The 27727-nt window shown below is 39.7% G+C and overlaps 1 protein-coding gene across 6 annotated transcripts in view; it reads left to right on the top strand.

Annotated features, from left to right (window-relative positions):
* The window catches only part of Cpq (carboxypeptidase Q), a 568473-nt gene that overhangs the window by 81059 nt on the left and 459687 nt on the right, over window positions 1–27727 (top strand). For all 6 annotated transcript variants that reach the window (XM_060393012.1, XM_060393022.1, XM_060393030.1 and 3 more), the window contains one exon: window positions 20787–21240. In XM_060393012.1, the coding sequence (XP_060248995.1) occupies window positions 20787–21240 (454 nt within the window). The remainder of the gene's footprint in view (window positions 1–20786; window positions 21241–27727) is intronic.

Below are 27727 nucleotides of genomic sequence, written 5' to 3'. Positions count from 1 at the left end.
CCACTACTTCCATCTGCCCATAGCTTGTTAAGTCTCAACAGGACTGCCTGGATCCTCTTCCTCATTGGCTTGGCAAGGCTGTATCATCATGGGTGAGTGATCAGAGAGCAGGCAACTGAGTTCATGATAGAGGCAGCCCCTGCTCCCCTCACTCAGAGATCCACAGGGAGACTGAGCATTTAATTGGCCACATCTGAGCAGGGGATTTAGGTACTCTCCATTCATGGTCTTCCATTGGTGCATCAGTCTCTGCCAAACCCCCTGGGCTCAGGAATCTTAAAATAATTAAAATGAGAAAAAGGATCAGAAAATATAAGAGCATATGTAGTATGATTCCAATTATATAAAATCTTAGGAAATAAAAGCTAATACATAGTAACAAAAAGCAAACCAGTATTGTTATTGAGCCTTGGATACAAGTAGTGGTAAGATGAAGGAATTGCCAGGGGCATGAAGAAGTCTTTAGAAGGTGTACATTATCATATGTTATTATCTTTAATTAATGAAGATATATTCATTTAAATGAGGTTAATGAATTCACAGATATCAAGATGTGTCAAATCTTATCAAGTTGTTCATTTTTAGTATGTATAATGTATTGTATGGTAATATACCTACTCTATTAAAAGTGCTTAAAAAGTGGCTGAAACATTTGAACCAATACACAAAGCATAAAAAAATAAAGTAAAAAAAAAAAAAAAGGAGGTATACGACTGCAGTGGTCCTCTCTCAAGACTCCACAGTCCCACTGGCATTGAGATGGGTATTTCTCTCTTACATTTCAGAAATTATTCAATCCAGGTAGTCGGGATGCTGAGAAAGACCCCTCAAGGTGATAGGAATCCAAAGAATAGAGCACATACCACATGAATGCAAAGACAAATTGGAAAAGGTTAACCCTTCCCTCTGGTGTTCAGACATGTGAATCACATTCAGGTCCAGTTGCCGCAGATTGTCATTTTAAAGTCTATGGTTAGCTCCCTACTTTGGGAATGGAATTCAGTGCAACCAGCCTTTTTACCTGTGTCTATGAAATTTGTTCCTAAGTGCTAAATGAGATTGGCAATGTTTCCAGAAACAGATTTATTGTGGTCCAGATGTGGTTGTTTTGCTGACCCCGTATTTTTGGGTTTTTAGACAGTTAGACTTTGCTAACTGGTGAGTCTCAGGGTGAGCCTACATCCCTGGAGTTAGGTCATATGTTTCATCATGGAAACACTTTTTGAATCAGGATTTCTGAAACAGGATTATAGGGTTCTCTGACATAGATCCTACAATCACTCCCAAAGGCACAGTTCTGGTAATTTGGACCTCATTTCTTCCCAGTCTCTAAAAGGAAAAAACAATGCCCTCCAAGTTAGAGAATCTTAAGCAGTTTTGAAAGGGTGAGGTAGAGGGTGAATGGATTGGTGTTCAGGGACTGTGATGGAGAAAGTAGGCCTGACCACTGCTTCTCTCTACTGAAGAGAAATAGCACCGAAAACCAGTAGACAGACACAAATATTCTAACCCAACATCCATTTTCAACCAGAGAACTTAAAACCCTTAGGGATTCTACATCACTTGCATTTAAACACCCTGTTTTACAGCTCTGCAACCACATTCCGCACAGTGGTGTGAGTACCACAGAGACTTGAAAATGGGATTCTGGAAGTAGGACATGGATAACCCGCTTAACTGTTCTTCATTTTGCTAAGTGCTCTGATCAATTAAAACAACATGGACTGTAGAGATAATATGCAAAACAGAACAGAGCTGAGTCCTAAACCATGAGCCAGCAGGCTTTAGAGCTTGTGATCTGGGTTACCTCAGAGAAGCCTTCTGCTCAGATCTCTGTTTTGGAAGTAATAATTTCCCTCATTTCATGCTTCTGGGAGCTAAGTCAGGTTAGCTAAAGCTACAGTAAAGTGCCCATTTTATCACTTGCCTGGGGAATGGGCAACATTGGTTTTCTACCTTCCATTTCCACTGTTCTTTAGCCTTCATCAGGTGAGGAATGTGGTCTGTACAGCATATTGCACAAGAGTGACATTTGGAAGGTTGCTGGTAGCCATCTCTGTCAGTTGGTCTTTATCTTTCTACTCCTAATTCTTTGTGGTCTATTCTCTCTGAAGCTGGCCTGGACCATACTTCTGTCTTTTCTTTGCTGCCCACAGCACTTCATTAAAAGGATGGGAGGGATGCCCCCCTCCCCCTGAGCTACTGGTCTTCTTCCCAACAGGGTATCTGTAGGCTTGTGTGGGACACAGCACCAGTGTGGCTGTCATCTGTTGCCATGCCCTGCGTGGGGGAAGTCATGAAAGAGGAACATCTTGGTGAAAGGGGAGAACACAGGGATGAGTACACATTCTCTGGGGAGAGACATTGAAGAGTAAAGCCTTCTTTAAGGAAAACTCAGATTTTTCTCAGTGTGAATATACCCTGCAAGTAAAAGTGGTTCCTGCCCTTGGGCAGTGTGCATTTTCCACAAAGGAAGCTGTGCAGAAAACTCCACAGCATGCTGAGTGTACTTTGTTTCCAGTCTTTCTTTTTGTTCAGTTTCTGGGCGTTCTCTGTTCCTGAGAAGACTCTCGGTTTTTCAAGCCGGGATCACCTTCTCATGTTGCAAATCCACCTAACCTCCAGACATTTTCCCCCTTTTTCTACACAGCTGTCACAACAAACTTCTCATCTGCTACTAAGTGTGTCAGACACTGCTGTGTGGGCTGCAAGTTGCAGACTCATTACCCGGGGGCTTTCCAATAGAATCTGATGTTATCCAAAACTTCTCATCTGTTTCAAAGGGCACAATTTCCTGCATTCTCTGGAGGGAAATCAAAGGCACTGCGTTTAGGAAACAGAACAGTCTCTCAGATTTAGTAGACCTCTAGGCAATTATGGGGTGATTATTTTGAAGTTAGTGTTTCCTCACCTCATTTCCCATAACAATGAGTAGAATGACCTGACTATGTGCTTTCCATCTTTGCAGTGAGAGACATCGGGAAAATAAATCACAGACATGGAGGTGTTCTACTTTGCTTAGGATTCTCTCCTGTCCTCCTCCCAAGCCAATTTTTGACTCTTTCCAAAGGCAGCCATTCTCCCCCACCTACTTCTGCAGACTCTACCTGGGATCAAAGATTCATCTTTATGGTCCTTTAAGTTATACGCCTTGTCACCTGATGAATGTGCTTGTCTCTGTAAAAATTACCCTTTGAACAAAGAAATTGCTGGTGAAGAAAAATCACTTTCAGCTGGTTTCTCAGCTACTTTCCAGTTCGCTGCCTCTCCTCGGGGCTAGGCTGGGTTTCCCTCACATCATGGTCTTTGTCGCACACTTCAAATTTGTCTGTGTCTCTCTGGTTCTTATTTTGTTTTACTTTTTTTCAGCCACCATTTTAATTTCCTGCTGTCAAACACCTTCTATATCCCCTTGTGTCCTCCATTCCTAGAAAGCTTGTTTTATGAATGTTTTTCTTTTCCATGCATCTTTACTGCCTGTGTACAGATGGAATGTGACAGTGCTTTCATTTTACGTTGACTGATTAAGCATTTTGAATAATTGTTTTAGATCCTTTACTGTGAATCTATTTAGCTTAACCATTTTTCTGTTGCAACCTTTGATTAATGTATGACCACTGAAAAGAGAGAAATCAGCACATTCATTTCCCCCGGCACCACTGGGAATGCTTTCTCCTGTGTGGAGCTTGCAGTCAGGTACTCAGCACTTCCTGAAGAAGGAGGGCATGCACTGTTGAAGTCAATCTGTGTGCTCTGAGCCAGTGTTTGCCAGTGATGCTCTGTGGTAGCCATTCCATTGCAGAGGGCCAATGTCAGGACTTAGGGAAAAGTGTGGTTGAATATCAGATTTTAAAGCAAAATGGTGAATTTCTCTTGTGTTAATAGCATATAGCTAGATGGTATTTTCTTTTTAAGCTCATAAAGTTTAACAGCTGTTTAGTGAAGCGATATTTTCGCATAAGTCTGTTTGACAGGTTTAATAGCAAATCTCGCAATAAATGACTTGCTGAAAAGGCCTCCTTGGCTTGGGCTGAAATAAGAACTGTGTCTTCAGGAAGATTCATTGGGAGATTTTCTGCTTCTGTGTTTACAGGATGGGGAGGCCTGTTTAAAGCACAGGAACCTAAAAGGCACACTCCAGAGGACATTGCTGTTATCTCTGCCAGTGTTCCATAATACTTATTTCCTAGTTCAGGGGAAGCATAGCTTGAGCAAGCATGTGGTTTACGCATGAAAACCCATGAGGACAGCAGCTCACAGTAACCCTGTTTTGATGGGTGGTTATTAAATCTATAGATCTATGAAAGCCTTCTAGATCTTGCATCTGCATCTCTGGAATACTGTTGCGCTTTGGTCTGACTTCGCAAAATCTGAACTCTCTCCTCTGCTTCTGGAAAAGGTTGCTGTACCCTATAATAGTTTTAAATATCAACCAGATTGAAGGCGAATGCTTCATCAGTTTTACTGGCAGAAATAAAGGACTTCCTATTACTCTTATTTTGGAGGGTCCTAGTTCTAGGAAAACAGCACTTTATGAAGCTAGAATTCCATTTCCCTTATTCTCTTCTTCATTATCTAAGATGATGGAACCTTAGAATTGCTAGTGCTCATAACTGCTTACTTAAATTTAGCTTTCAAGGGAATAAAGTGTACTTTTTATGATTTATCTGCGCTTATGATAACTTAACATGCTTGGGTGTTGACACTGGTTGTGGGTAAATGCACATGTTACAGAACTGCAGATGCTGTTGTCAGGGCAGCCAACCTCATTGTCAGCTTTGTATCTTTTACTGCCAAAAGCACATGATTGCCTCATACACCTTTAAATTAAAAAACAAAAAACAAAAACAGATTTTGCAAGCCTAAAATAAAGTGTCTGTTGTAACGTTTTCAGCTATTTTTTTTGTTTTAATTTTATCCATATTCTTTTCAAAAGCAAGCAGTGGAGTTTCTTATTCATGTATTCCAGTCCTATCTATTGTGATGTAGATCAATAAAGAGTTACCTTCAGCCATCTGAATGACAAATATTCACAAAGAAATATAGAATCATATGCCTTTTGCTTTAGACAAAAAATTAAAAGGAACAAGAAGAGAATGGAGGAGTGAGTCAAATATGTTTTCTAATATAGAAAAGTAAAACTGCTCATCACTAAACAGTAGATTATCAGGACAAATCTGCCTCATCCCCTCAAAAAAGTCAACTCTAGTTTATTCTTATGGGATGAGGAAGAAAAAGAAATGAAAACAGTTTGACATCTGCATAGTCATGTGCCATTCAATGCAACTGGTGAGAAGTTTCTACTGATGGACTTTTCTTAGTATGTCATGTCATCCCTCCCGCCTCAAGCTCTTAAGACTCTTCTGGTCAGGCATCAATATACTAATTGTCCTGCTTCCATAATCCTGTTAGCCTCTGCTGTAGATTTATGGACCCATGGAAGAAGAACAGAAAAGTCATTAAAGCTATGAGTTAAAGTCATGAGCTGTCCCTTTGCCCATCTATTAGGATTGACCTCTCTTCCTTCAATCTCCTTGTTTCTTTAAGACATTCGTGTTTAGTGTATTATGTTCAGTGCTAGAGAAATTTGAAGAAAGACTCCCTTTCAAAGCTCTTGTAAAAAAACAAAGCTACAAACCTCCAGACTGATTTCCACAGTGAATGTACAAGTGTGCACTCTCACCAGCAATGGAAGAGTATTCCCCTGCTCTATACCCTCACCAGCATATACTATCACCTGAGTTTTTTATCATAGTTATTCTTATGAGTATATGATAGAATCTCAGAGTTGTTTGGATTTGCTTTCCTGTGATGACTAAGGGCACTGAACATTTCTTTAAGTGCTTCTCAGCTGTTATAGAATCTTCTGTTGAGAATTCTCTGTTTAGCTCTGTACTCCATTTTCAAATTGGGTTTTTGGGTTTGTTGGTGTTTAAGTTTTTGAGTTTTTCATATATTTTGGATATTAGAATGTAAGGTTGTGAATGTAAGGTTGGTGAAGATCTTTCCTCATTCTGAAGGCTGCCATTTTGTCCTATTGAGAGTTTTTTGTTTATTTGTTTTTGGTTTTTTTGTTTTGTTTTTTTCCTTGCAGAAGCTTTTCAGTTTCATGAGGTTCTATTTATTGACTGTTGAACTTAGTACCTGAGTTGTTCCTGTTATATTCAGTAATTAGTCTCCTGTGCCAATAAATTCAAGACTTCTTTGTCAAAAATCTAGTGGAGAGGGACACCAACCCACCCATAAAACCTTCAACCCCAAATTGTCTCCGGGAATTTTGTAGAACAGTGGGAGGAAGGATTGAGGTAGCTGGAGTGGTCAAGAACATCACAAGAAGACCTATAGAATCAACTAACCTGGGTCCCTGGGGGCTCACAGAGACTGAACCACAAACCAAAGAGAATGCACAGGCTGGGCCTAGACCCCCTATGCATGTATAAGGGATGTACAGCCTGGTCATCATGTGGGATCCCTAACATTGGGAGTAGAGGCTCTCTGTTGACTGCCTTTGGATCCCTTTTCTCTACTTGGACTGCCTTGCCTGGCCTCAGTAGGAGGGGATGAACTTAGTCCTGCTGTGACTTGAGGTGTCAGAGTGGGTTTGTATCCCTTGGGGGCTCCTCTTCCCATAGAAGAAGGAGAGGGAGGGATAAGGGATGGGGGCATGAGGGTGGGACTGAAAGGACATAGGAAGGGGGGATGGGATCAGGCTGTAAATTGATTAAATAAAAAAAAATAAAGGCATACATGTTTGATACAGGTGAAGCTCAGCCTAATAGGGGAGCTGGGCATGTAGTAGCCCTTTCTTCTCTCATTCTAGCAAGTTAGAAATGGTTTTGTTTCTTTTTTTTGTGGCAGCTTCCAGAAGTAAAAGTAAATGCTAGCAATATTTGAAGAATTGTGTAAACTTTTTACAAATCAGTCAGATAAGTAGATTTTCCTTTTTCCCCTTTGGAACAATTGGAGAGTACATAGGACATTAAAAACCAGTAAAGAGAGATTCTGTTGTGTTCTTTGTCCAGCTTTCCTAAGGAGAGTATCTATTTGAGAGCATCTCTACAACTACAGTAATGAGAAATACAGGAACTTGTCATTGGTACCACTTGTAGTTTTTATTCACGCTTAACCAGCTGCTTCTAGATGGGCTTTTCTTAGAGTAAAATCTATTGCTCTGTTTTTGATTTTGAAGATGTTCTTGGGAACAAAGTTTCGTGTTGGCTCTTTCATTTTCTTCCTGTATTGCCTTCCTGTCTCTCTTCATGTGAAAAAAAATAGAAAATCTATTTCAATTAGCACAATTTGGGAATTCACATACAGCTAGGTGTACCAGTTACTTTTCTCATTGCTGTGGCCATGTACCTGACAAGAAGCAACTTAACAGAGGGACAGTTCATTTGAGCTTACAGTTTCAAAGTTTAATTCATCATGGCACTGAAGGCATCGTGATAGGAGTTTGAGATGGCTAGTCACATTGTTTATAGTCAGGAATTAGATAAAAGATAGGAAGCAATGTCAGAACATAAAACTCAGCCTACCCACAGTAACCCACCTTTTCCAGAAAGGTTCCACTTTTCAAAGATTTTATAATATGACATTCTAAAAAAGGTTCATTAACTGTGAACTTGGATCTAGGTGTTCAAACACAAGAGCTGAGGGGGACATTTAACATTCAAATCACAGCATTCTACCCCTGGTTCCCATAGGCTTATGTGCATCTCATAAAGGAAATTATATTTACTACAACTTCAAAAGTCCCCAGAGTCTCTAATAGCTCCAGGGTTTGCAAGTATAGAGTCTTTTGAACTTTACAGAGGCTCTCAACTGTATGCCTTCATGATATAAAAAACTCCAAGTAAAGAAATGCTATACTATGAATGTAAAATGGCACAGAGTGGACAGCCCCCTTTTTCAAAAGCAAGGCTGAAAACCAACAAGCAGACAGCAAACTCTGTCTCATAGGACCTCTTTAAAGAGGTTCCAGTGTTGCCACACTGCCTGGCCTCAATGATGGTCTGGAGCCTTGGTCTAAGGCTCCACAAGTCCCTGATTTTGGCATCTTTCATGCCTGTTAAACCAGTCCTATGTGGAGATAGTGTAAATGATGCAGTCAAATTTGCTAATAATCTAGCATCCTAAGACCGCAGTTGCATTTGGTCCTGTGTACTCACTCCTGAGAGCACACTGGCAGGTATTTCAGTAGCATTCTCAATTTAGATTCTTGTCTTTTAAATGAATTTTTTCAATGGGTGAGTCTTAGCCTTAAAGGGTCATCATTGCCTATTTCTTGGTGCATAGCAAAGGTTTTACTTCAATGGTGCTAGTCTCTTTAACAATTATAGCTGCTTTCTCAGCACCCAATTTGTCTGCAACCATAAACTTTCTCTCCCCAACCTCCAGCTGCATGTTTTTTCTATCTTTTTGCTCTCTTACACTGTAGGTCTACATATGAGCAGTGAGCAGTAAACATGATGCAGTTTTGAATGCTATCCTGTCTTTGAAGTTCCTGTACCAAAAATAAAATATATGTCCATTACTTTAAAATTCAGATTAACTTAAGTTCTTAGGACACAGGCAGGATGCAACCAAGTTCTTTGTTGGACTATAACACAAATGATCTCTACCCAAATTCTCAACAGAGTATTCTTCCCCTCTGAAAGCTTGTGAGTAGAAACCCAGCAGCTTGCATGTCTGTCAGCATTCTAGTCTTTCAGACTCCCATCAGAGTGGCTCATTAAGCTCTATTTGTAACATTCTTGGGCTTTTCTAACCCACCTGTATACAGTCTTACTTATTTTTCCTGCCAACCTGTTCTAAAACCCAACAAACTACACGGTCAGTTTTGTTACAATGATTATATGACTCCTTATTTCCTGCATTTATTTAAAAAATGTTTAGCATAATAATTTTATTAATTATTTGGGAATTTCACCTACTTTCCAGTCATCCAGGTCCACTTCTCCACTGCTGTGGCTTCTTCCCCTAAAAGAAGATTTAAAAAAAGAGTCCAATTTGTACTGTCCATACAGTCACTTCAGCAAGGTCAAATTCCCAGTGGCCAACACCTTAAAAAGAAAAAAGTGAGTCCTCCCCTACTTGCACCCATGCTTAGCCATCTATTGTGGAGTGCTACATTTTCGTATCCTTATCAGAATTTTTAAGAATACTTTTTGATGGCTTCTTTTGTAGGTTGTTACTTTTTTGGGGGTTGGGGCTGTCTCAGAAGCCTTCTATATCTCTTTCTTAACTATAAGATTGCAGTCATAGATACCACTGCAAAATAAGCTTCCTTGTCCTTTACAGTCAGCAATAGAATGAATCATGGATGTCCACATGGTAAGCAGCCATTATACAGACATCCACCGGCCTCTGGCTTCAGCATGGTCTCCAGTGGCAGTATAGACCAAAGACACCAACATGGTCCCACTGCATCCTGGCACATGGACATCAACATGGGTTAAGGCAGCAGCACAGACCACAGATATCCATGTGGCCTTCAGTGGGGACATGGGCTGCAAATATTAACAAGTCTCCACTTGAAGCAGGACCACATAACCAAACATGGCCCCTGTGACAGCATGTACCATGGTTATCAACATGGCTCCAAGTGGCAGCACTAGCAATTTATTTCTGCATAGCACCCAGTAGCATCACAGCCCATGCACATAAACATGATTTCAGGTGTCAGCCCAGCCAGCCCAGACCACAGACATACACATGGCCTCTGGTGGTAACACAGGCCACTGTGGACATCAGCATGGTCCCAAGCTGTAGCAGGACCAGAGACCCTGTTCTGTTTCTTCAAACCTCCACAGTCTTCAACATAGCACTTCAAACTGTAAACTAAGTATTCCAACACATAAGCCCAATGGGTGAACATTTCACATTTAAATCACAACATTATTCAAGCTAAGTGTCAAGAAAGTCATGAACACCAACAAGAGGAAAAAAACAATAGCAGAAATCTTCTCCCACACATTGGTTCCCTGTTCTACTGATCAAAGACAGGGTGGGGGGTGTGCTTAAGATGCTGCGTGTTTCCTACATACCTAAGGTGTAATAAGCATAGTTCCCTGGATTATAAAGAACCATTCTAGAATGTACATCATCTCCTCATTTATACAACCTGTATGTCTGCTATGGTCTTTTAAAACTAATTTTGCTTTTACTTCATGTATTTTTTGCCTGTGTTCATATATGACTACGTTTGGTAGGCATGGTTAACTCCTAACTTTAAGATTGAAGCTTGTCCTAGAGATTCAAAGATTTACAAGGTACTTCCCCATATTGAGTACATGCTTTAGTAGAAGAGATAGACATTTAGGGAAGTGTGCAGGCTAGTTTTATGTCAACTTGACACAAACTAGAGAATTTTTTCGGAAAGGAGGAAAACGTAATTGAGAAAATGCCTCCATAATATCTAGCTATAGGGGCATTTTCTTAATTAGTGATTGATGGGGGAGGGCTTAGGCCATTGTGGATGGGGCCACTTCTTCCATAGGCTTCTGATCCTGGGTTCCTTAGGAAAACAGGCTGAGAAAACCATGGTGAGGAAGCCCGTAAGCAGCATCAATCAATGTCCTCTCTATCAGCTGTTGCCTACAGGTTCCTGCCTTGTTTGAATTCTTGTTCTGACTTCCTTTGATGATGAATCATGATATGGATGTGTAAGCCAAGTAAACCCTTTCCTCTACAACTATCTTTTGGTCATGGCATTTTATCACAGCAATAGAAACCCCAACTGGAATATGTTCAGTCATAGTAATGGTATATGCAGAGGTCTGAGTAGGGCACATGGGAGTATATGGGAAGCACAGCTAGCTCATATTTCAGAAGTTGAGCAGAGATTTCCCTGGAGTACACAAGCTCAAGTGAGTGTCTCTAAAGTTTATCAGGATGGATAGGGGTTCTAGGACAGATGATTAGCAAAGGAAAAGTGTCCAGGCCATGGGATCAGATTATGTTGAGTTTTTGAGGCATAAAAATAATGGTCCCTTTGAGGAAATTTTAAGTGTTATCTTTGCTGATTCTTTTTTTTAATTTAATTTAATTTTTTATTATTATTTATATTTTATTAACTCTGTATCCCAGCTGTACCCTGCTCCCTTATTCCCTCCCAGTCCCTCCAAGTCCACTGATTGGGGAGGACCTCCTCCCATTTCATCTGACTCTGTTTTATCAGGTATCTCCAGAGTCCTCCTCTGTGGCCTAGCAGGACTGCTCCTCCCTTGGGGAGTGGGGAGGTCAAAGAGCCTGCCATTGAGTTCCTGTCAGAAATAGTCCCTGTTCCCCTTACTATGGGAAACCAATTAGTTACTGAGCTACCATGGGCTTCATCAGAGCAAAGGTTGTAGGTTATATCCGTACATGGTTCTTGGTGGAGTGTCAGTCTCAGAAAAGACTCCTGTGCCCAGATATATTTGGTCTTTGTGGAGCTCCTGTCCTTTCCACATCATACTAACCTCTGCTGAAGGTTTGGTTATGAATCTTAGTATCTGTTTTGAAACACTGTTAGGTAGAGTCTTTCAGATGCCTTCTGCGGTAGACTCCTGTCATACATCCAATGCACATCCCATTTGTCTTTCTGTATCCTACAGAACTGAAGCATTCCTTTGTAGGTGTAAAAAATCAACCCCATCATGTGTGTGTATGTGTGTTTGTATATGTGTTCATTTGTGTGTTTTTGTATTTGTAGAAGCACATGCACATTTTTATATATGCCTATGGAGGCCATATTTCAACATCATCTTCCTTGATTGCTCCTTGTCTTATTTTTGAGACAGGGTTTCTCACTGAACCTGGCACTTGATGATTCAAGTGTCAGATGATTCAGATGGGCTGGCTAGGAAGATTCAGGGACCTAGAAATTGTTTTGTTACCACTTCTCTAGCTTTGGGCCTGCAGATGTGTGCCTCCATGCCCAGTTTTCTCCATGAGTGGTGGGGATCTGAACTCAGATCCTCATGCTTGTGTGGCAAACACTTCAGCATTGGGTCATCTCCACAGCCAGAAAATCTCTTTTGAGTTGTCCTATATCAGAAAGAATAGAAAACCATTCCCAATAGCCATCCATCATATCCCGTAGCATCTACTGTGAATACTCATTCCTAGGGGCTCCAATTAGGTTGTGAAGGTACCAGTCTCCTTCTTCTAGTGCTCATTGTCCCAGTCTTCCAAGCTTCTGGTGCTAATAGGTATTTGAATCTTTCTTTTTATTTATTTATTTTTTATATTAATTACAGCTTATTTGCTTTGTATCCCAGCTGTAGCTACCTCCTTCATTCCCTCCCAATCCCACCCTCCTTTCTTTTTCTCTCTCAAGCCCCTCTCCAAGTCCACTGATAGGGGAGGTCCTCCTCCCCTTCCATCTGACCCTAGCTTATTAGATCTCATCAGGACTTGGCTGCATTGTCCTCCTCTGTGGCCTGGCAAGGCTGTTCCCCCCTTAGGGGGAGATGGTCAAAGGGAGCAAGGACATTCTTAATACTTTAATAACTTCAATTTCAGTTTGTGGGAAAAGACACTAAATCAGTAGGTTGGGTAATGACCTTAAAAAATGGACCAGTTAAGAGTTTCATCTATAATTTAGTTAAGTGGTAGCAAGAAATGTAAAGAAAAGTGTGATTGGAATTAAATATTTAAGGAAAGCCATAATAAAGTATCACAGCTAAAATGTAAGCCTTATTTTACATGTAACATATAAAGACATACTTCAAATAAATTGTTCAAGGTCATGAATTTAGAGAGACATCCAGGACCAAGTCTCAAGTCTCCTGTGGTAGGAGAAAATTATGAATGTACTCATGCTCAAGCAAACCTATGTCGTTTGAAAAAGTAATTGTAAATGATGAATTAGAGCTATATCCTTTTATTATTAAATAAGACTACTTGTTTGGTGAGTGTGTTCAGTTATTCTATAAATATTTACAGATACTGTGTTTTGGGTTGTGTGTAAAGAAAAAACACATCCCTTGAGGAAAACATTTCAATGAATTTTTATAGAAGTAAAATAATATCATTGTTATATATTTTATAATCTATCATGATAAAAGACATGAAACAGGAGCATGGGGTGTGCAGCAACCAGCTATACCTAGGACTTAGAGACTGATGAGTTGCTCCTTGCCTCATACCAGTTTCATCAGTGAGAAATGACAAAATGTCACTGTGGTCAGAGGGAATGACATAAGCAAAATCAGAGTTGCATAAAGATTGTTCATAAAACTCAAGCAGTGGCAGAAGCCTGCTAGGACTGCAACATAAGGACTTATGAAGAACAGCAAGGTGTATCACAGATGTGTGTTGCTTTTGCAAAATACTTCTGGCTGCGTTGCTTTTAAAAAAGATAATGGTTTTCACAGTTCTGGGGTCCAGAAGTCCAAGATCTCAATTTTGATACAGAATATCTGGTGTGGGCTTCTGCTTTCAAGACTGTAATTAGATGCCATTCCTTCCAGAATAGATGAGTAAGGTATCTTCAAATCATGGAATAAATAAAAGAATAAGAGAGCATTTAGTAAATGTACTAAATACCATTTGAGATAGCAGAACCCTTGTGTCTTCATCACTTTCCCAAAGCAACGCCTCTTAATAATGGAGCATTGAGGCTGGAATTTCAATATGAATTTTGGAGAGGACGCCACTATTCAAATCATAGCAGAAAACATAACTGTGATGCTTAGTAACAAATAGTACAAAACATCTTTTAGAGCATCCAAGTGATTTGATTGTATTTAATGTAAATCTTGTGGCCAAACAGCAGTCCAGGTGGAAAAGATACTAGATGCAAGATGGAAACATGGGGTGGGACATGGTTCCAATATAAGATAATGAATTTCTGAGGTGGTGAAGTGAGGGTGAAGGTGGAAAGAAGTGGGGTTAGTTAGGAAGAAAACAAGATTGAGTTGTACCAACTATTCACATCTTCACCCTGAGGGAGAGAGGAGGTGTTCCTAACTAATGACTAGCACTGGGACTAGACTAGGGTTGGGAATGGAAGAGAAGGTTTAGAGTTTAGTGCTGGATGTTTAGACTTTGAGGAGCACCAGAGAAACTCTTCTGAGTATGTGTGAGAAACTGGCCTGTGAAGCTGTGTTCACAGACCAGAAGAGGATAAAACTAAAGTGACAGTGACTGAAATAGAATGTCTTTTCTCAAGTAACAGGAATAGTGGTGTTTCTGCTGTTAAGTAATAGAGGGCAAATTATCTTGGACTTGTTCCTGTGATTATAAAAATAATGACATATAACATCTTTGAGCTTTTCCTGTTCAGGTACTTCTGTTTACGTCTCTGCAGGACTGTATCATAAGACTTCCTCTTGGCTAGAAGATGAGATGGAAGGAGGAGGAAGAGAACTGTTTAATTCAATTTAGTTAAGTAATTAGGTCCCCACCTCATGAGACACAACAACTCTTTAAAAAACAAACATAAACAATGACAAAGCCACCAAAAGAACTATGAAAGTATATGAGAGTCTTTATTATACAGATTGTCATTATGTGTAGCTTCTAGTTAGATTTCTTTCCATGCAAAATGTCTGCCATCCACAATGATACTCAAAATGCTTCCTGGTAGAGTTGTCATCCTTACAGAGACCAACTAGCTTAAATGATTGAGCTACACATTTGGTACTCTCTTTAATTTTATAACCGTAGGAATAAGTCCAAGAGAACCCGTGATGTTTAACTTACTTAGAAATCTCTAAGGTTTAGCTAGTAAAGACAGAACACTGAATAAGTAATTCAGTGTTCATTAGTAGTAGTAGAATCTGGGTTCATTCTTCCTTTTTGATCTTTCCCCAAACTGTAAGGTCTTAATTTGAATATTAAGAGTAAGGTCTTAATTTGAATAAATAAGTTCAAGCTGTAGGAACTGGAAGGCAGACAAACTTCTTTCTTAAGATGGGTAAAAACAACTTAAATCCAGGCAGGCTCACAGGAGCTGTGAAATGAACCTTTCTGGTATCAGTGCTAGGATATAACCTTCCTAGTTGTTTTTAAAATGACCCATGGTCTTGATTAAAGACTTAGTGTTATGTTTATAACAATGAATTCTGTGCATTAATCAAGAATTAGGGGAAATATTTAAAATTTCACCTAACTACTGTATATTCAATTTTAGAAGACAAGGTAACTGATACAAGGATAATGAAAACAGAGGCCCTAAATCTCACTCCCTTCTTTCAGCCCACTCCATTTTCTACCATTTTGGAATTTTTAAGAAAGCCTGAGACATTTAAAAATAATGAATTTTCAGGAAAAAATATTAAGAAGTGGAAGCAAAGGACTGCACTTTGTTTCTAAACTATAAATCTATTATTATGGTATAATTCATTGTATGAGAAATGTTGCTTTTGCCTTTAGATTTAAGTAGAAAAGAAAGAAAATGACATTCAAAAGATTTTTTTTTCCTGTTTTTGTGAAAGAGGCTGTAACTCTAGCTTATGTAGGCAATATATGCAAAATGTAAAACAAATCTTTCTATGTATATGTACATACACATATATGTATATATACATATATGTGAGTGTATGTGTCTGTTTAAACTCTCTGAATTCAAAGACATGATACAAAATAAGTTTTAAAAATAGTTGTTTAACACTTGAAGGATATGCCATGTACTATTTCTATAGTTTAAATTCAAGGAAAGGAACAATAACTTCAGTTCTTTTTGTAAAAAATAAAGAACATTTAAAAATGTTGTGAAGCCTAAGTTTAAACATTTTAAGTATTTTAAAATTGCATGAAAGAATGCTCGATCAATTTTTCTTTGTTAGGTTATTAGAATTGGGGAATTTTTAAATGGAAAAAAATGTTGAGTGTCTTTGTTAGTGAATTCTGGACTAATGCACTGTCTATTTGCACAGCATTTTTATTTCATCCCTCTGAGAAATTTACAGAGTAACCTATAGGTAATAAGTAATGTCTCTTTTGAGATTTTGACGTATTTTATATGCTGCCCCTATTCCAAAATGGTTCTGGGTGGAATCTCTGTGTTCAGGGGACAGGAGTCCTGGAGATCAGAAGAGATCTTTTCCTGACCTGGTGGTGGTAGATGAAGGGTGAGGATTCATTGCCTCCACTGTCATAGCCTTCCAGGGCACTTGGCTCTATTTGCCTGGAACGTCACAGTGCATGTTTTCTTGGGAGACAATCCAGCCTTGTTGTTGCTGTGTCTTCCATGCTTTCCTGAGGTACACTTCTTTCCTCTTGCTGTATCTTCCATTTGTTTGTCATCTTCTTTGTTGTGTCTGGCTTCATTTTGTAAAGCTTCTCTCCCTCTGATTGTTTGTTTCCTATTGTGCCAGTTCCACCTTCTCCATGTGCCACCAGGAAAATCTTGCTTATTTTTGCATCCTAGTTTAAACACTAAACCCAATACTTCAGCTTCTCCTGTTTTCCAGGACCTTGTAACTACTTCAGTTATGGGGCCTTTCCTTTCTGTCTCTTCTTATGCTTGCCAGTTCTTTGGTACTATCTCATATATTTAGTTTATATCAGTTTAGTATATATCAGTTTATAGTGGCTCAGCAAACGTTTGTCAAATAAATTGACAGAAGAAGTTAGGACCTAAAAAAGAAAAGTCCTTTTCCAATTGAATAAAGAGAAAACATTTCAGTCAAGAAATAGTATTTATCTGTGTTGTTAACATAGAATGTTTTTTCTCTTTGTGGACTCAAAAGAAAATTTGCAGCTTGCTAAATTTCATTGACACTTCTGCCCTTGCATAGGGACACTATTTCTGAGGTGAGTTGGATGTGCAGTCCTTCAAATCTGCAGAGCCCACTAGGAGGAAGACTATGAAAACTTGAGAACCAGTGCTTTGTAGGTTATTGGAAGAGCTGGCTTCAATAATGTGTCACCCATGGCTTGATCTAAACCTCCTTTTTTGTTGGCACCCAAGTGACATATATTTACATTGACAGAACTAAGTTGTACATTTTTATTTTTCTAAAATTAGCCCTGATATAGGGTTGCTCTCTAGAACAGCACTAATTGTAAAAAAATTAGCAAGGGGCTCAATGGGACCCTAAGTCAAACAAACAAACAGACCTGATAAGTATATTAGTTTCTCTTCTGTTGCCATGCGAAACCTCTGCCAAAGAACAGTTTATTGTGATCATTTGAGGGTAAGTTCCATCATGTGGAAAAGTCAGTGTCAGAAGCTTGAAGCCATTGACCATGTCACAGTCATAATCAGTAATAGAAAGTGATAAGTTCATGCTGCTGCTCAGCCTTCTTCTCATTTATAGTCCAGAAACAAAATCAGGGAATTAATGAGCCCTGTATAAAAAATATAGTCTAGTGAAATATTTTTATTATTTTGATGGTTTAACAAAATTAACCTTTGAAGCTGTGCATGAGTATTGTGATTATAGAAACAAAGAACCATAGTATATAAACAACTGTAAGAAAGAATTGTAAGAAAGAAAAGTAGCCACAATGCAGAATTGTTTTAATTTTCACAATGTTTAAATATCATAGCAACTTTTTATTTCTTCAGCTTGTTTGTGAAGGAGGGAAGCCACTCTCATACTCTAAGGAAGCTATGACCTAGAGATATTAAAGGCTTATTTATTCCTTAAATGAAAAGGTACTGAGTGACTACATTGGATTTCACAATTGAAAGTACAGTGCTGGATCATTTATTCTACTGTATTTTGAGGGCGAGGAGACAGATTTACATGTAAATTTATATAGTTAACTTTACTAGTTACAATGGGACACAGTTGATGTAAACAGCTCAGCTGGATGGGTTTGGTTGGGTAAGGCTTCATAGGAGGTTATTTTAAAAACATTCTGATTGAAAAGTGAGTGTAGGAATTTTGCAGAAGAATGGGAATAGATTGGAGAGAAGAAGCTTGCAATATAAGAGAATGAGTGTAAGTACTGACCCTAAGTTATAAAAGCACTGGGACTATACTACACTATAGTCAACAAGACTATAAAACTGAATGTAGGTGCAGCACTGTTGACTCACATAAGGCTTGGTATGACATGTAACTTTTCTAAATGCTACTTTATGGAGTAAAGACACATGGGTGAAGTTAGAATACTTTTGTTTTCACATTTACATCTTTAAAATTAAAGTAGTAGTATATTTTGCACCTACAAAATAAAAAAAGTATCTCAGCTTGGACTAGCTGCATTTTAAATACTATATGTCCACAAGATTAGAAATATACATATATGCCACAAGGAGAGGTAGAAAGAGAAAAGTAGGGAGAACAAGACACAGAGAGAAAGATGAAGGGGGTAAAGAAAGACAAGTTTAAAGAAGTTGCTGGTGCCATTTTAAAATGACATTGTCAGTTGAATTTGAAATGTATCTGTGTAACAGTTTGTGTTTCTGAAATCTGTGGTATGGAATAATTTTGGAATGATTTGCAGACTGATATCTTTGTAAAATAAGGTAACAATGAATTAGATAAATGAAAATAAATAAAAACCACTTTTTGTTAGATTTGAAAAATCCTGCAAAACCAAATAGAGAGTTTTTCTTATTCTGTCACAACATGTTTGAAGGACACGTGGCAGAAGGGCAGGACAGGTTGTGCCTGTCCTGTCCTAAAAGAGAAGGTTACAATGAGCCTACCCTTGTGATGACATCAGTTCATTAAGGACAGTGGAACCTTCAAGACCTAAACATGAAGCTATTATTTCCCAACTATGCTCATGATGGAAATTAAATGTTGATATGTCTTTTGGAAGGGGCAATAGAACCAGAATGTATACACAATTTAAAAAGTATCTTGCTTGATGTCATCCAAGCATTCTGCCACAAAGTAATTCTGTTTGAGCTGTGTGGGGGAGCAGCCACTAGTTACATGTGCCTACTGAGTACTTGAAACATTCCTGAAATGACTAAGGAATTGAATTTTAAATTTGACCTAATGTTAATTAAGTTAAAATGAACCCATGGGAGTATTGGGTCCTAAACTGAGCAGCACTACATCCACTTATCCTCAGGCTCCATATGACCTACTTTAGACCTAAGCTCTGCAAGGCTAAAAGAGTAGCACTATTTAGTGTAGATATTAGGATGAGAAAATCTTTATGTATTTCCAGTTTTTTAAATCTCTTGGTGCTGGTGCTCCAGTCCCTGTTTATAAAAATAAAAGTCATGGGGCCTGGAGAGTTGGCCCAGAGGTTAAGAGCACTTCCAGAGGTCCCGAGTTCAATTCCCAGCAACCATATGGTGGCTCACAAGCATCTATAATGAGATTGGATGCCCTCTTCTGACGTACAGGTTTACATGCAGACAGAACATTGTATACATAATAAACAAATCTTAAAAAAAAATAGTCATGAGAGTCTGTCTCCTGAAGTGGACCATTATGAGGATTAAATGTGATAACAAGAGCAAAGTTCTTAGGGCAGTGTCTGATACATCATAGTGAAGACGTACATGCATTATGTTTGTACTATTAACCTGTAGGCGATGTATATCACAGAGTTAAAGAATAGCATATCCCAGTTTTTGTTTCTGCATTTGTTTTACTTCTCTGCTTCTAAAAGTGTATCACAGTTCCTGGAATAGACCTATTATTCAATAAATATTGTTGAAAAGAATCAGGTCTCTTTAGTAGAAATGGGATTAGGGAAAGTTCTAAGGGTAAAAAAAAGATATCTAGGAGGGCCTCAAGGGTCATGTGTGCAGGCAAAGAAGAGAAAGCCAATTTGGGCAGAGGAAGATGGACAACAAATTGACTAGAGTTCCACTGAGAGGGATGTGTATGGAGCTTCACTTTCACCACTGTTTCTAACTTTCTTCTGCCTCCTTTCTCTGTATCTCTCTGTCTTTCTCTGTCTCTGTTTCATCCTTTCTGTGTGTGTCTCACTGTCTCTGTCTCTCTCTCCCTGTCTTTTAAAACAAAAATCCCTAGCCAGGTGTGGTGGCACATGCCTGTAATCCCAGCACTCAGGGAGGAAGAGGCAGGTGGATCTCTATGAGTTTGAAGCCAGCCTGGTCTACAAAGTGAGTCCAGGACAGCCAGGGCTACACAAACAAACAAACAAACAAACAAGATGTAAATCTCTGGGTACAAAGTGATTTTTTTTAATGTAATAAACAAAATTTAAAATATGGCACAAACTCTTAGGGCTGAAACTCAGAGACAGAGTGCTCCTGGGTTTGCACAAGGCTCTGGCTTTCTGGGCAGCTTGGGGACTTGGGGCTTGGCAAGTTAGATCAATTGTTATTTCCTTATATTGTGCTTGGCAATCTTTTTTATTTTTTTTAAATACTTTGATTACTTTATTATTTTATATATTAATTACTATTTATTCATTTTGTATCCCAGCTGTAGCACCCTTTCTTATTCCCTCCCTATTCCATCCTCTCTCCGTCATCTCCTCCCATGCCCCTCTCCAAGTCCACTGATAGGGGAGGTCCTCCTCCCCATCCATCTGACTCTAGCTTATCGGGTCTAATCAAGACTTGTGGCATTGTCCTCCTCTGTGGCTTGGCAAGGCTGCTTATCCCTCAGTGGGAGGTGATCAAAGAGCCAGCCACTGAGTTCATGTCAGAGACAGTCTCTGTTCCACTTACTAGGGAACCCACTGTAACAAGTGATTTTATAGGTTTGGTGCACACCAGCCTGTTAATAAGATTACCATTCTTTGGCTTGTCTATTCTTAGGAACTATATTGCTTGAATATGATGGAGTTGGTTGACAGTTGGAAAAGAAAGAGCAATGCTGCTTAAAAAGTAGACCGTGAGTTATAGGCAGATGCCTGTGAGATTTTTTTCTTTTTCCTAAAACATGTTTCTTATTTATTTCTCTCAGGAAGAAAAACAGCCTGGAACAATGAAGTGCGTTTTCTTCCTGTTTGTTGGTGGTGTTCACCTTTTATCCCTGAGCTCTGGAAAAGCCATATATAAGAATGGTAACCCTCATCGAACATTTCAAGAAACAAAGGAGGAAATAGACAGCTATAAAGATGTTGCTGAAGCAATTATCAACCTTGCTGTTTATGGGAAATACCAGAACCGTTCCTATGAACGTTTGGGACTTCTAGTTGATGCTGTTGGACCCAGACTGAGTGGCTCTAAGAACCTAGAGAAAGCTATTCAAATCATGTACCAAAACCTGCAGCAAGATGGGCTGGAAGATGTCCACCTGGAGCCTGTCAGAGTACCCCACTGGGAGAGGGGAGAAGAATCTGCAGTGATGCTGTTGCCTAGAATTCACAAGATGGCTATTTTGGGTCTTGGCAGTAGCGTTGGAACTCCCCCAGGAGGTACTGTCTTTTTGGTATTTTTTCTTTTGGTTTTTTGAGACAGGATTTACCAATGTAGCCTTGGTTGTCCTGGACCCACAGAGGGCACACCAGGCTGCCCTCCAACTCACAGAGACCCACCTGCCTCTGATTCCCTGAGTTCTGGGATTATATTCATGGAATACCTTGCTCAGCTTTGTTTGTTTGTTTTTCAGTTGGCCACACTCTTTACTTTAATCCATCCTTCTTACTTCTTACTCTCCCACCTTCCCACTCCTTATCTTGTTTTTCACACATAGATTTCAAGTAACCTAGGCTAGTCTTAAATTCACAATGTATTCAATGACTTTGAACTTGTGATCCTCTTGTTCTACTTCCTGAGTGCTGGGGTTATAGGTATGTGTCCCCCCAACACACCTGGTTTCTATGATACTCGGCCTTCACACTTGCTTCACTCTTCCGATTGCTCTACACCTGCACTCCAGCCATCCTGTAATCTTTATACACTGGTGTCTGTTGGCATGACTGATCACTCTATGCATGATTTATACTGTGAAAAAGTAATTTCTCATTCGATTTTCTTAGTGAGTACTCAGCTCATATTGTTTTTCTTCTATTTTCCTTCTTCCTTTTTGTTATCTCTTCCATTTCTCTTCAGAAAGAAACTGGGTGACTTTTTTAATTTAATTTAATTTTATTAATTACACTTTATTCACTTTGTATCTCCCCATAAGCCCCTCCCTCCTCCCCTCCAGGTCTCACCCTCCCTCCCTCTTCTTCACGCATGCCCCTCCCCAAGTCCACTGATAGGGGAGGTCCTCCTCTCCTTCCTTCTGATCTTAGTCTATCAGATCACACCAGGAGTGGCTGCATTGTCATCTTCTGTGGCCTGGTAAGGCTGCTCCCCCCTCAGGGGGGAGGTGATCAAAGAGCAGGCCAATCAGAAAGTGAGGTTTCATCAGCACCTTGGCTTCAGTCTTACCCAGCAACATAATGCCTGGATATGGAATATATAGCCAGTTAGGACTCCATACCAGTAAAATGGAATGTATTCATGGATGAACTTCCTGTGGCAGAGAAAGTTATATATATATATATATATATATATATATATATATATATATATATCCCTCCCTGTCTCAGAAAAGGGGAGTCCCCCATCAATTCACCCCAGCACATCAAATCCAATCAGGACTGAGTAAATCCTCTTCTACTGAGGCCAAGCAAGGCAGGGAAGAGTGATCAAGTGATCTAAAAGCAGGAAACAAAGTCCATGTCAGACACAATCCCTGTTCTACTTGCTAGGACACCCACATGAAAACCAAGCTGCCTGTGGTTTACATATGTGTAGGTGTTAAGCCCAAAATCGCCACACAGAGACCAGCACTCACATATGAAATCAGCAAGAGTGTTTTTATTTAGAGGAAGCAAGAATCCTGCATGCCAGGGGTCATCCACTAAACAAAATGGCAACTATGACAGGAGTCCGAAGGCTCCTTTTAAAACCAGGTAGGAGATTTCCAGTCTGGGTTAGGTAATACTTACCAGGATTGGATGGGTTCATGGTAAGGGATACTTGTATATTAGGAATGGTCACCTCACCTCATAAAGCCCCAGGCCAGATGTCTGGGCTGTGTTTGTTGCTGTTGATATTGTTTTTTAAACTCCTCAAGCAGGAAAGGGGGAAGGGTAGCAAGAATTTTGGCCCATCTTTGCACCCAGTCAAATGGACTAACTCAAAATGGAGATAGTCCAGTCCTCTCATTGGGGGCCTAGGTTCAGACCATGCATGCTCGTTAGTTGGTGCTTCAGTCTCTGTAAGCTCCTAGGTGCCTAGGTTAGTTCACTCTGTTGGTCTTCTTGTGGAGTTCTTGTCCTCTCTGTGTCCTTCTATCCTTTCCCCAACACTTCCACAAGACTCCCAAAACTCCACCTAATATATGGCTGTTGGTCTCAGCCTCTGTTTTAATCTGCTGCTGGGCAGAGTCTCTCAGAAGTCAGTAATGCTAGTCCTCTGTCTGCAAGCAGAGCAGAGTGTCATTAATAGTGTCAGAGGTTGGCTTTCTCCCTTGGGGTAGGTTTTAGGTTGAGCCAGTCATTGGTTAGCCATTACCTCAATCTCTGTTCCATCTTTATTCCTGCACTTCTTGCAGGCAGGGTAAATTTGGGGTTGAAGGTTTTGTGGGTGGGATGGTGTTACCCTCTCTTCACTAGAGAAGTCCTGCCTGGAAAGAAAGTGATCACTTCAGTTTTCATGTCCTCCACTGCTTGGGATCTCAGCTAGAGTCACCCGCATATCCTCCCAAGAGCCCACTCTGTTGAAGGTCTCAAGCTTTTCTCAGAGATGCCCTGCTCCCTGGGTTTCTCGAAAGAAAAACCCCACAATGTCTAAAATAATCCTGTACAATAAAAGAACTTCTGGAGGCATCACCATCTCTGATTTCAAATCCAATGCTAATACTAATAAAAACTGCCTGGTATTGGCACAGAAACAGACTGATTGATCAATGGAATAGAACTGAAGACCCAGAAATAAATCCAAACACCTATGGACATTTGATTTTTGACAAAGAGACCAAAACATTACAATGGGAAAAATAAAGCATCTTCAACACATGGTGCTGGTCTAACTGATGTCTGCATGTGGAAAAATGCAAGTAGATCCATATTTGTCACCCTGCACAAAACTAAAGTCCAAGTGGATCAAAGACCTCAACATAAAACCAGACACACTAAATCATTTAGAAGAGAAAGTGGAGAACAGCCTTGAACTCATTGACATAGAAGACAACTTCCTGAACAGAACACCAACAGTTCAGGAAGTAAGAGAGAGTATTTTGTATTCTTTTGATTTTCTCTTATACCAGGACAGCAGAAACATAGTTTATTTAAAGAACATTTAAAAAATCATGTATTCTAATATCTACCCATTAGAAACATACAGTGCAATAATTTTTAGTGTATTCACAGGATTGTTCAGTTTAATTCTAGATTATTTTGATTGTAGAACACAATCTGATTGTTGAATATTTCATCATTCCCTCCACAAGCCTGCATAACTAGTAACAGCTGCATTTAGTCTAGTTCCACTCCTCGGGAAGCCACTAATCTGCTGTCTTTGTGGATTTTCCTATTCTGGATATGTTACATGTGTTACATAGACTAATATACTCTATGATCATCTGTGACTGACATCTTTTATTCAGCATCATGCTTTTTAGGTCTTCTGTGTTGTGGCACATGTAAGTGCTTTGTTTTGTTGGTGAAAGGTGTTTTATTTTAGTTGCCTTAATTAGTCAATGAATTTTTAGGCTGTTTCCACTTAATCTTATCAGCAACAGGTTCCCACCAGGAAAACTTAGTTTTTTTCTCTTTCTGCAATGGAGGCCTTGAAAGAGCTGCTTATCATATCAGCAGGGCATTCTGACATGACTTCATTTTATAAACCAGGCTTAGCAAGAACTCAGAGATCTGCCCGTGTCTGCCTCCTTTGTGCTGGGATTAAAGGCATGTGCTAACACTGTCTTTTTCGAATATTTCATCTCAGATACAGTCAAAATCTTCAAAAATCTCATGTTTTTAGCAATGACAAACAAGAAAAATATCATCTGTATTTCTCACTATAAGCAATACCAAAAACTTTCAAGCAAAAATTAAGCAAAGAAACAAGAAAATTTTAAGTTTTGAGGTCAGTTGGGCCATCTCATGATGCAGCAGGAAGCCCTGTTCATCATTCCTTGGAATTTAGTTGTTGCACAAACGTATCGGCAGACCCTTTATAAAAATAGCTGACAAACATCTATCAATGTATTTTCTACTGGGAAAAGCCCCCTTTCTTTTTTCTTTTCAATTGCCCGTAGTTTATCATTCAATCTCTCTGCTTTCTCTCCACTTTCTTCTTGAACTGTCCTGGAAAGAGCACATAAAACTGTGATCACCATTGAACCTACAATAACCAGGTTCATGACAACAACCAAAATGTAGCCACAAAAGATCCAAGCACCCTCTGCCATGGCAGTTTCTGTCGGGAGCCGCATTCGCCATTACAAGATGGCGCTGGCTTCCTGTTTCCTGGTTCTTCTTGTCAGTGCTGTATCTTGCAGCAGCGCATGCGCCACAGGATGCTAATATGGATTTGAGTGCTCTCCCTATCAGAGAACACATGCTAATTGGGTATTGTGCGGAGCACCAATTACAGACGAGCACGTAGCCCTGCGGGCTATTTAAGCAGAGCACTCACAAGGCTTGAGGTCCTTCTCCATCTACCTACAAGAGCTTCATAATAAAGATTCTGCTGGACAAATCTTCGGTTGCCGCGTCATCCTTATCGGCGAAGGCTGCGCGCGACAAGTTTCTATTTTAGGTTCAGCTCTAGGCCTGGCTCTCTCTAGCGTAATTTTAACCCTGTAGCTGTACCTTTAGACTTTGGTTCAAGAGAGACCATAGCAGCCTCCACTTGCTACCCTCTGCCAGCTCTGTGGAAGGAAGCATACCCTCTTAAAAGATCCACAGCTTTTACTAAAATCTGTACATCTAAAGAAACTAATTCATAGAGAGGACCCTGACTAAAATACTCAATCTCCATCCCAAAAGGTAAAGAAGATGGACATCAGAAGAAGAAGAAAACAGGAAAAAACATAGAAACCTGCCACAGAGGGCCTCTGAAAGGCTCTGCCCTGCAGACTATCAAAGCAGACACTGAGACATATGGCCAACTGTTGGGCAGAGTGAATGGAATCTTATATAAGAAGTGGGAAATAGTAAGATGTGGAGAGGATAGGAACTCCACAAGGAAAGCAACAGAACCAGAAAATTTGAACACAGGGGTCTTCCCAGAGACTCATACTCCAAACAAGTACCATGCATGGAGATAACCTAGAACCCCCGCACAGATGTACCCCATGGCAGTTTAGTGTCCAAGTGAGTTACATAGTAATGGGAAGAGGGATTGCCTCTGACATAATCTGATTGGCCTGCTCACCTCCCCCTGAGGGGGGAGCAGCCTTACCAGGCCACAGAAGATGACAATGCAGCCACTCCTGATGTGATCTGATAGACTAAGATTAGAAGGAAGGAGAGAAGGACCTCCCCTATCAGTGGACTTGGGGAGGGGCATGTGTGAAGAAGGGGGAGGGAGGATGGGATTAGAAAGGGAGGAGGGAAGGGCTTATGGGGGGGATACAAAGTAAATAAAGTTTAATTAATTTTTTAATTAAGTTAAAAAAAATCCAAGGCTTTGAAATCCAGTAGGCTTCGGTTCCCCACTTTTTGAATAAGAAATGGCCTCTCACCCAGAACTTCTCAGGCTTTATACTTAGATTCATGTCTCATGTTTGTTCACCAATATGTTGTGGTAATTTTACAAGTACATGGTAATAATATTTATTATTAGCTCTAATTATCATGGTTGTATTATCTAACTTGCTATCATAATCAACAAAGACACAGGCATCTGTTGTGTTTTAAAACAGCCTTATCGCACCTGGGGCTGGACAGATATTAACCCTGGAAACTATCCTCATTACTTCCCAGTCCCCATCCCAGGCTATCTGCCTTAATCATTTCTATCTAGACTACTTCCCATTCATAATCCTCAAATACTTGCTCATGATCATCATATGAGCTGTTTTCCTCCATCCATGCTGATCCAGCCATGTGCTTCTCCCACATTAAGTCTTGGTGTCTCTTTCCTCCTCTTTGTCCTTTTCTCCTTCCTGTGATCCTCCTAACCACCTCACCACTCAAACTTTGGCCTTTTGCCTTGCCCAGGTGTGTTGGCATTTTATTTATCAAATAGGGAGGTAAGGTTCACCATGTCATTTGGGATACATGAGAGTCTGCTCATAAAAAACAGCATGCACACCTCAGGGGGAAATGATTCACAATCAAATATAAAGTATCAGACAATGCTGTTGCAGCTACCATGCTGGCCACCTACTTACATCGGTACTAGATGTAATTCAGATCTTCTGGCTTCTGTGACAAGTACTTTCATCACTGAGAAATCTACCCAGGCTCTCCACATCATTTCTTAGGAATCATTGCCTACACCAAAGCCACAACCATTTATTCCTAAATTTTCTTATAAAACTTGTATAGTTTTTATATTTACATGCTTGTGAATAAATTTTGTATGTGATATAAGGATCCAATTATATTCTTAGAATGTAACCATCTACTTCTATAAACAACATTGATTGAAAATATGACTCTTTTCACATTGAATTGGATGTATTACATCATTGATTTTTATATGTCAAACTACTTAAACTCCAATGTGGTCATAGTGTGTAATCTTTTATAAGATGATCAGTTTTGTTTGCTAGTGTCTTGATGACTGAACTCAGGTTAGGGCAATCAAGATCCAATATTATCTTTGGTGATATATATAGCAATTGACAAGAGTGTTTTATTTCTCAAAAACCTGCATGCAAGGGTCAAACCATTTTATAAAACATTGACCATAGACAGAACGGCTAAGGCCTTTTTATAGGAAACTAGGGAAATT

This window comes from Meriones unguiculatus, chromosome 1, assembly GCF_030254825.1.
Source record: "Meriones unguiculatus strain TT.TT164.6M chromosome 1, Bangor_MerUng_6.1, whole genome shotgun sequence".
Lineage (NCBI taxonomy): Eukaryota > Metazoa > Chordata > Mammalia > Rodentia > Muridae > Meriones > Meriones unguiculatus.
This window is presented reverse-complemented; position numbering and strand designations above follow the sequence as displayed.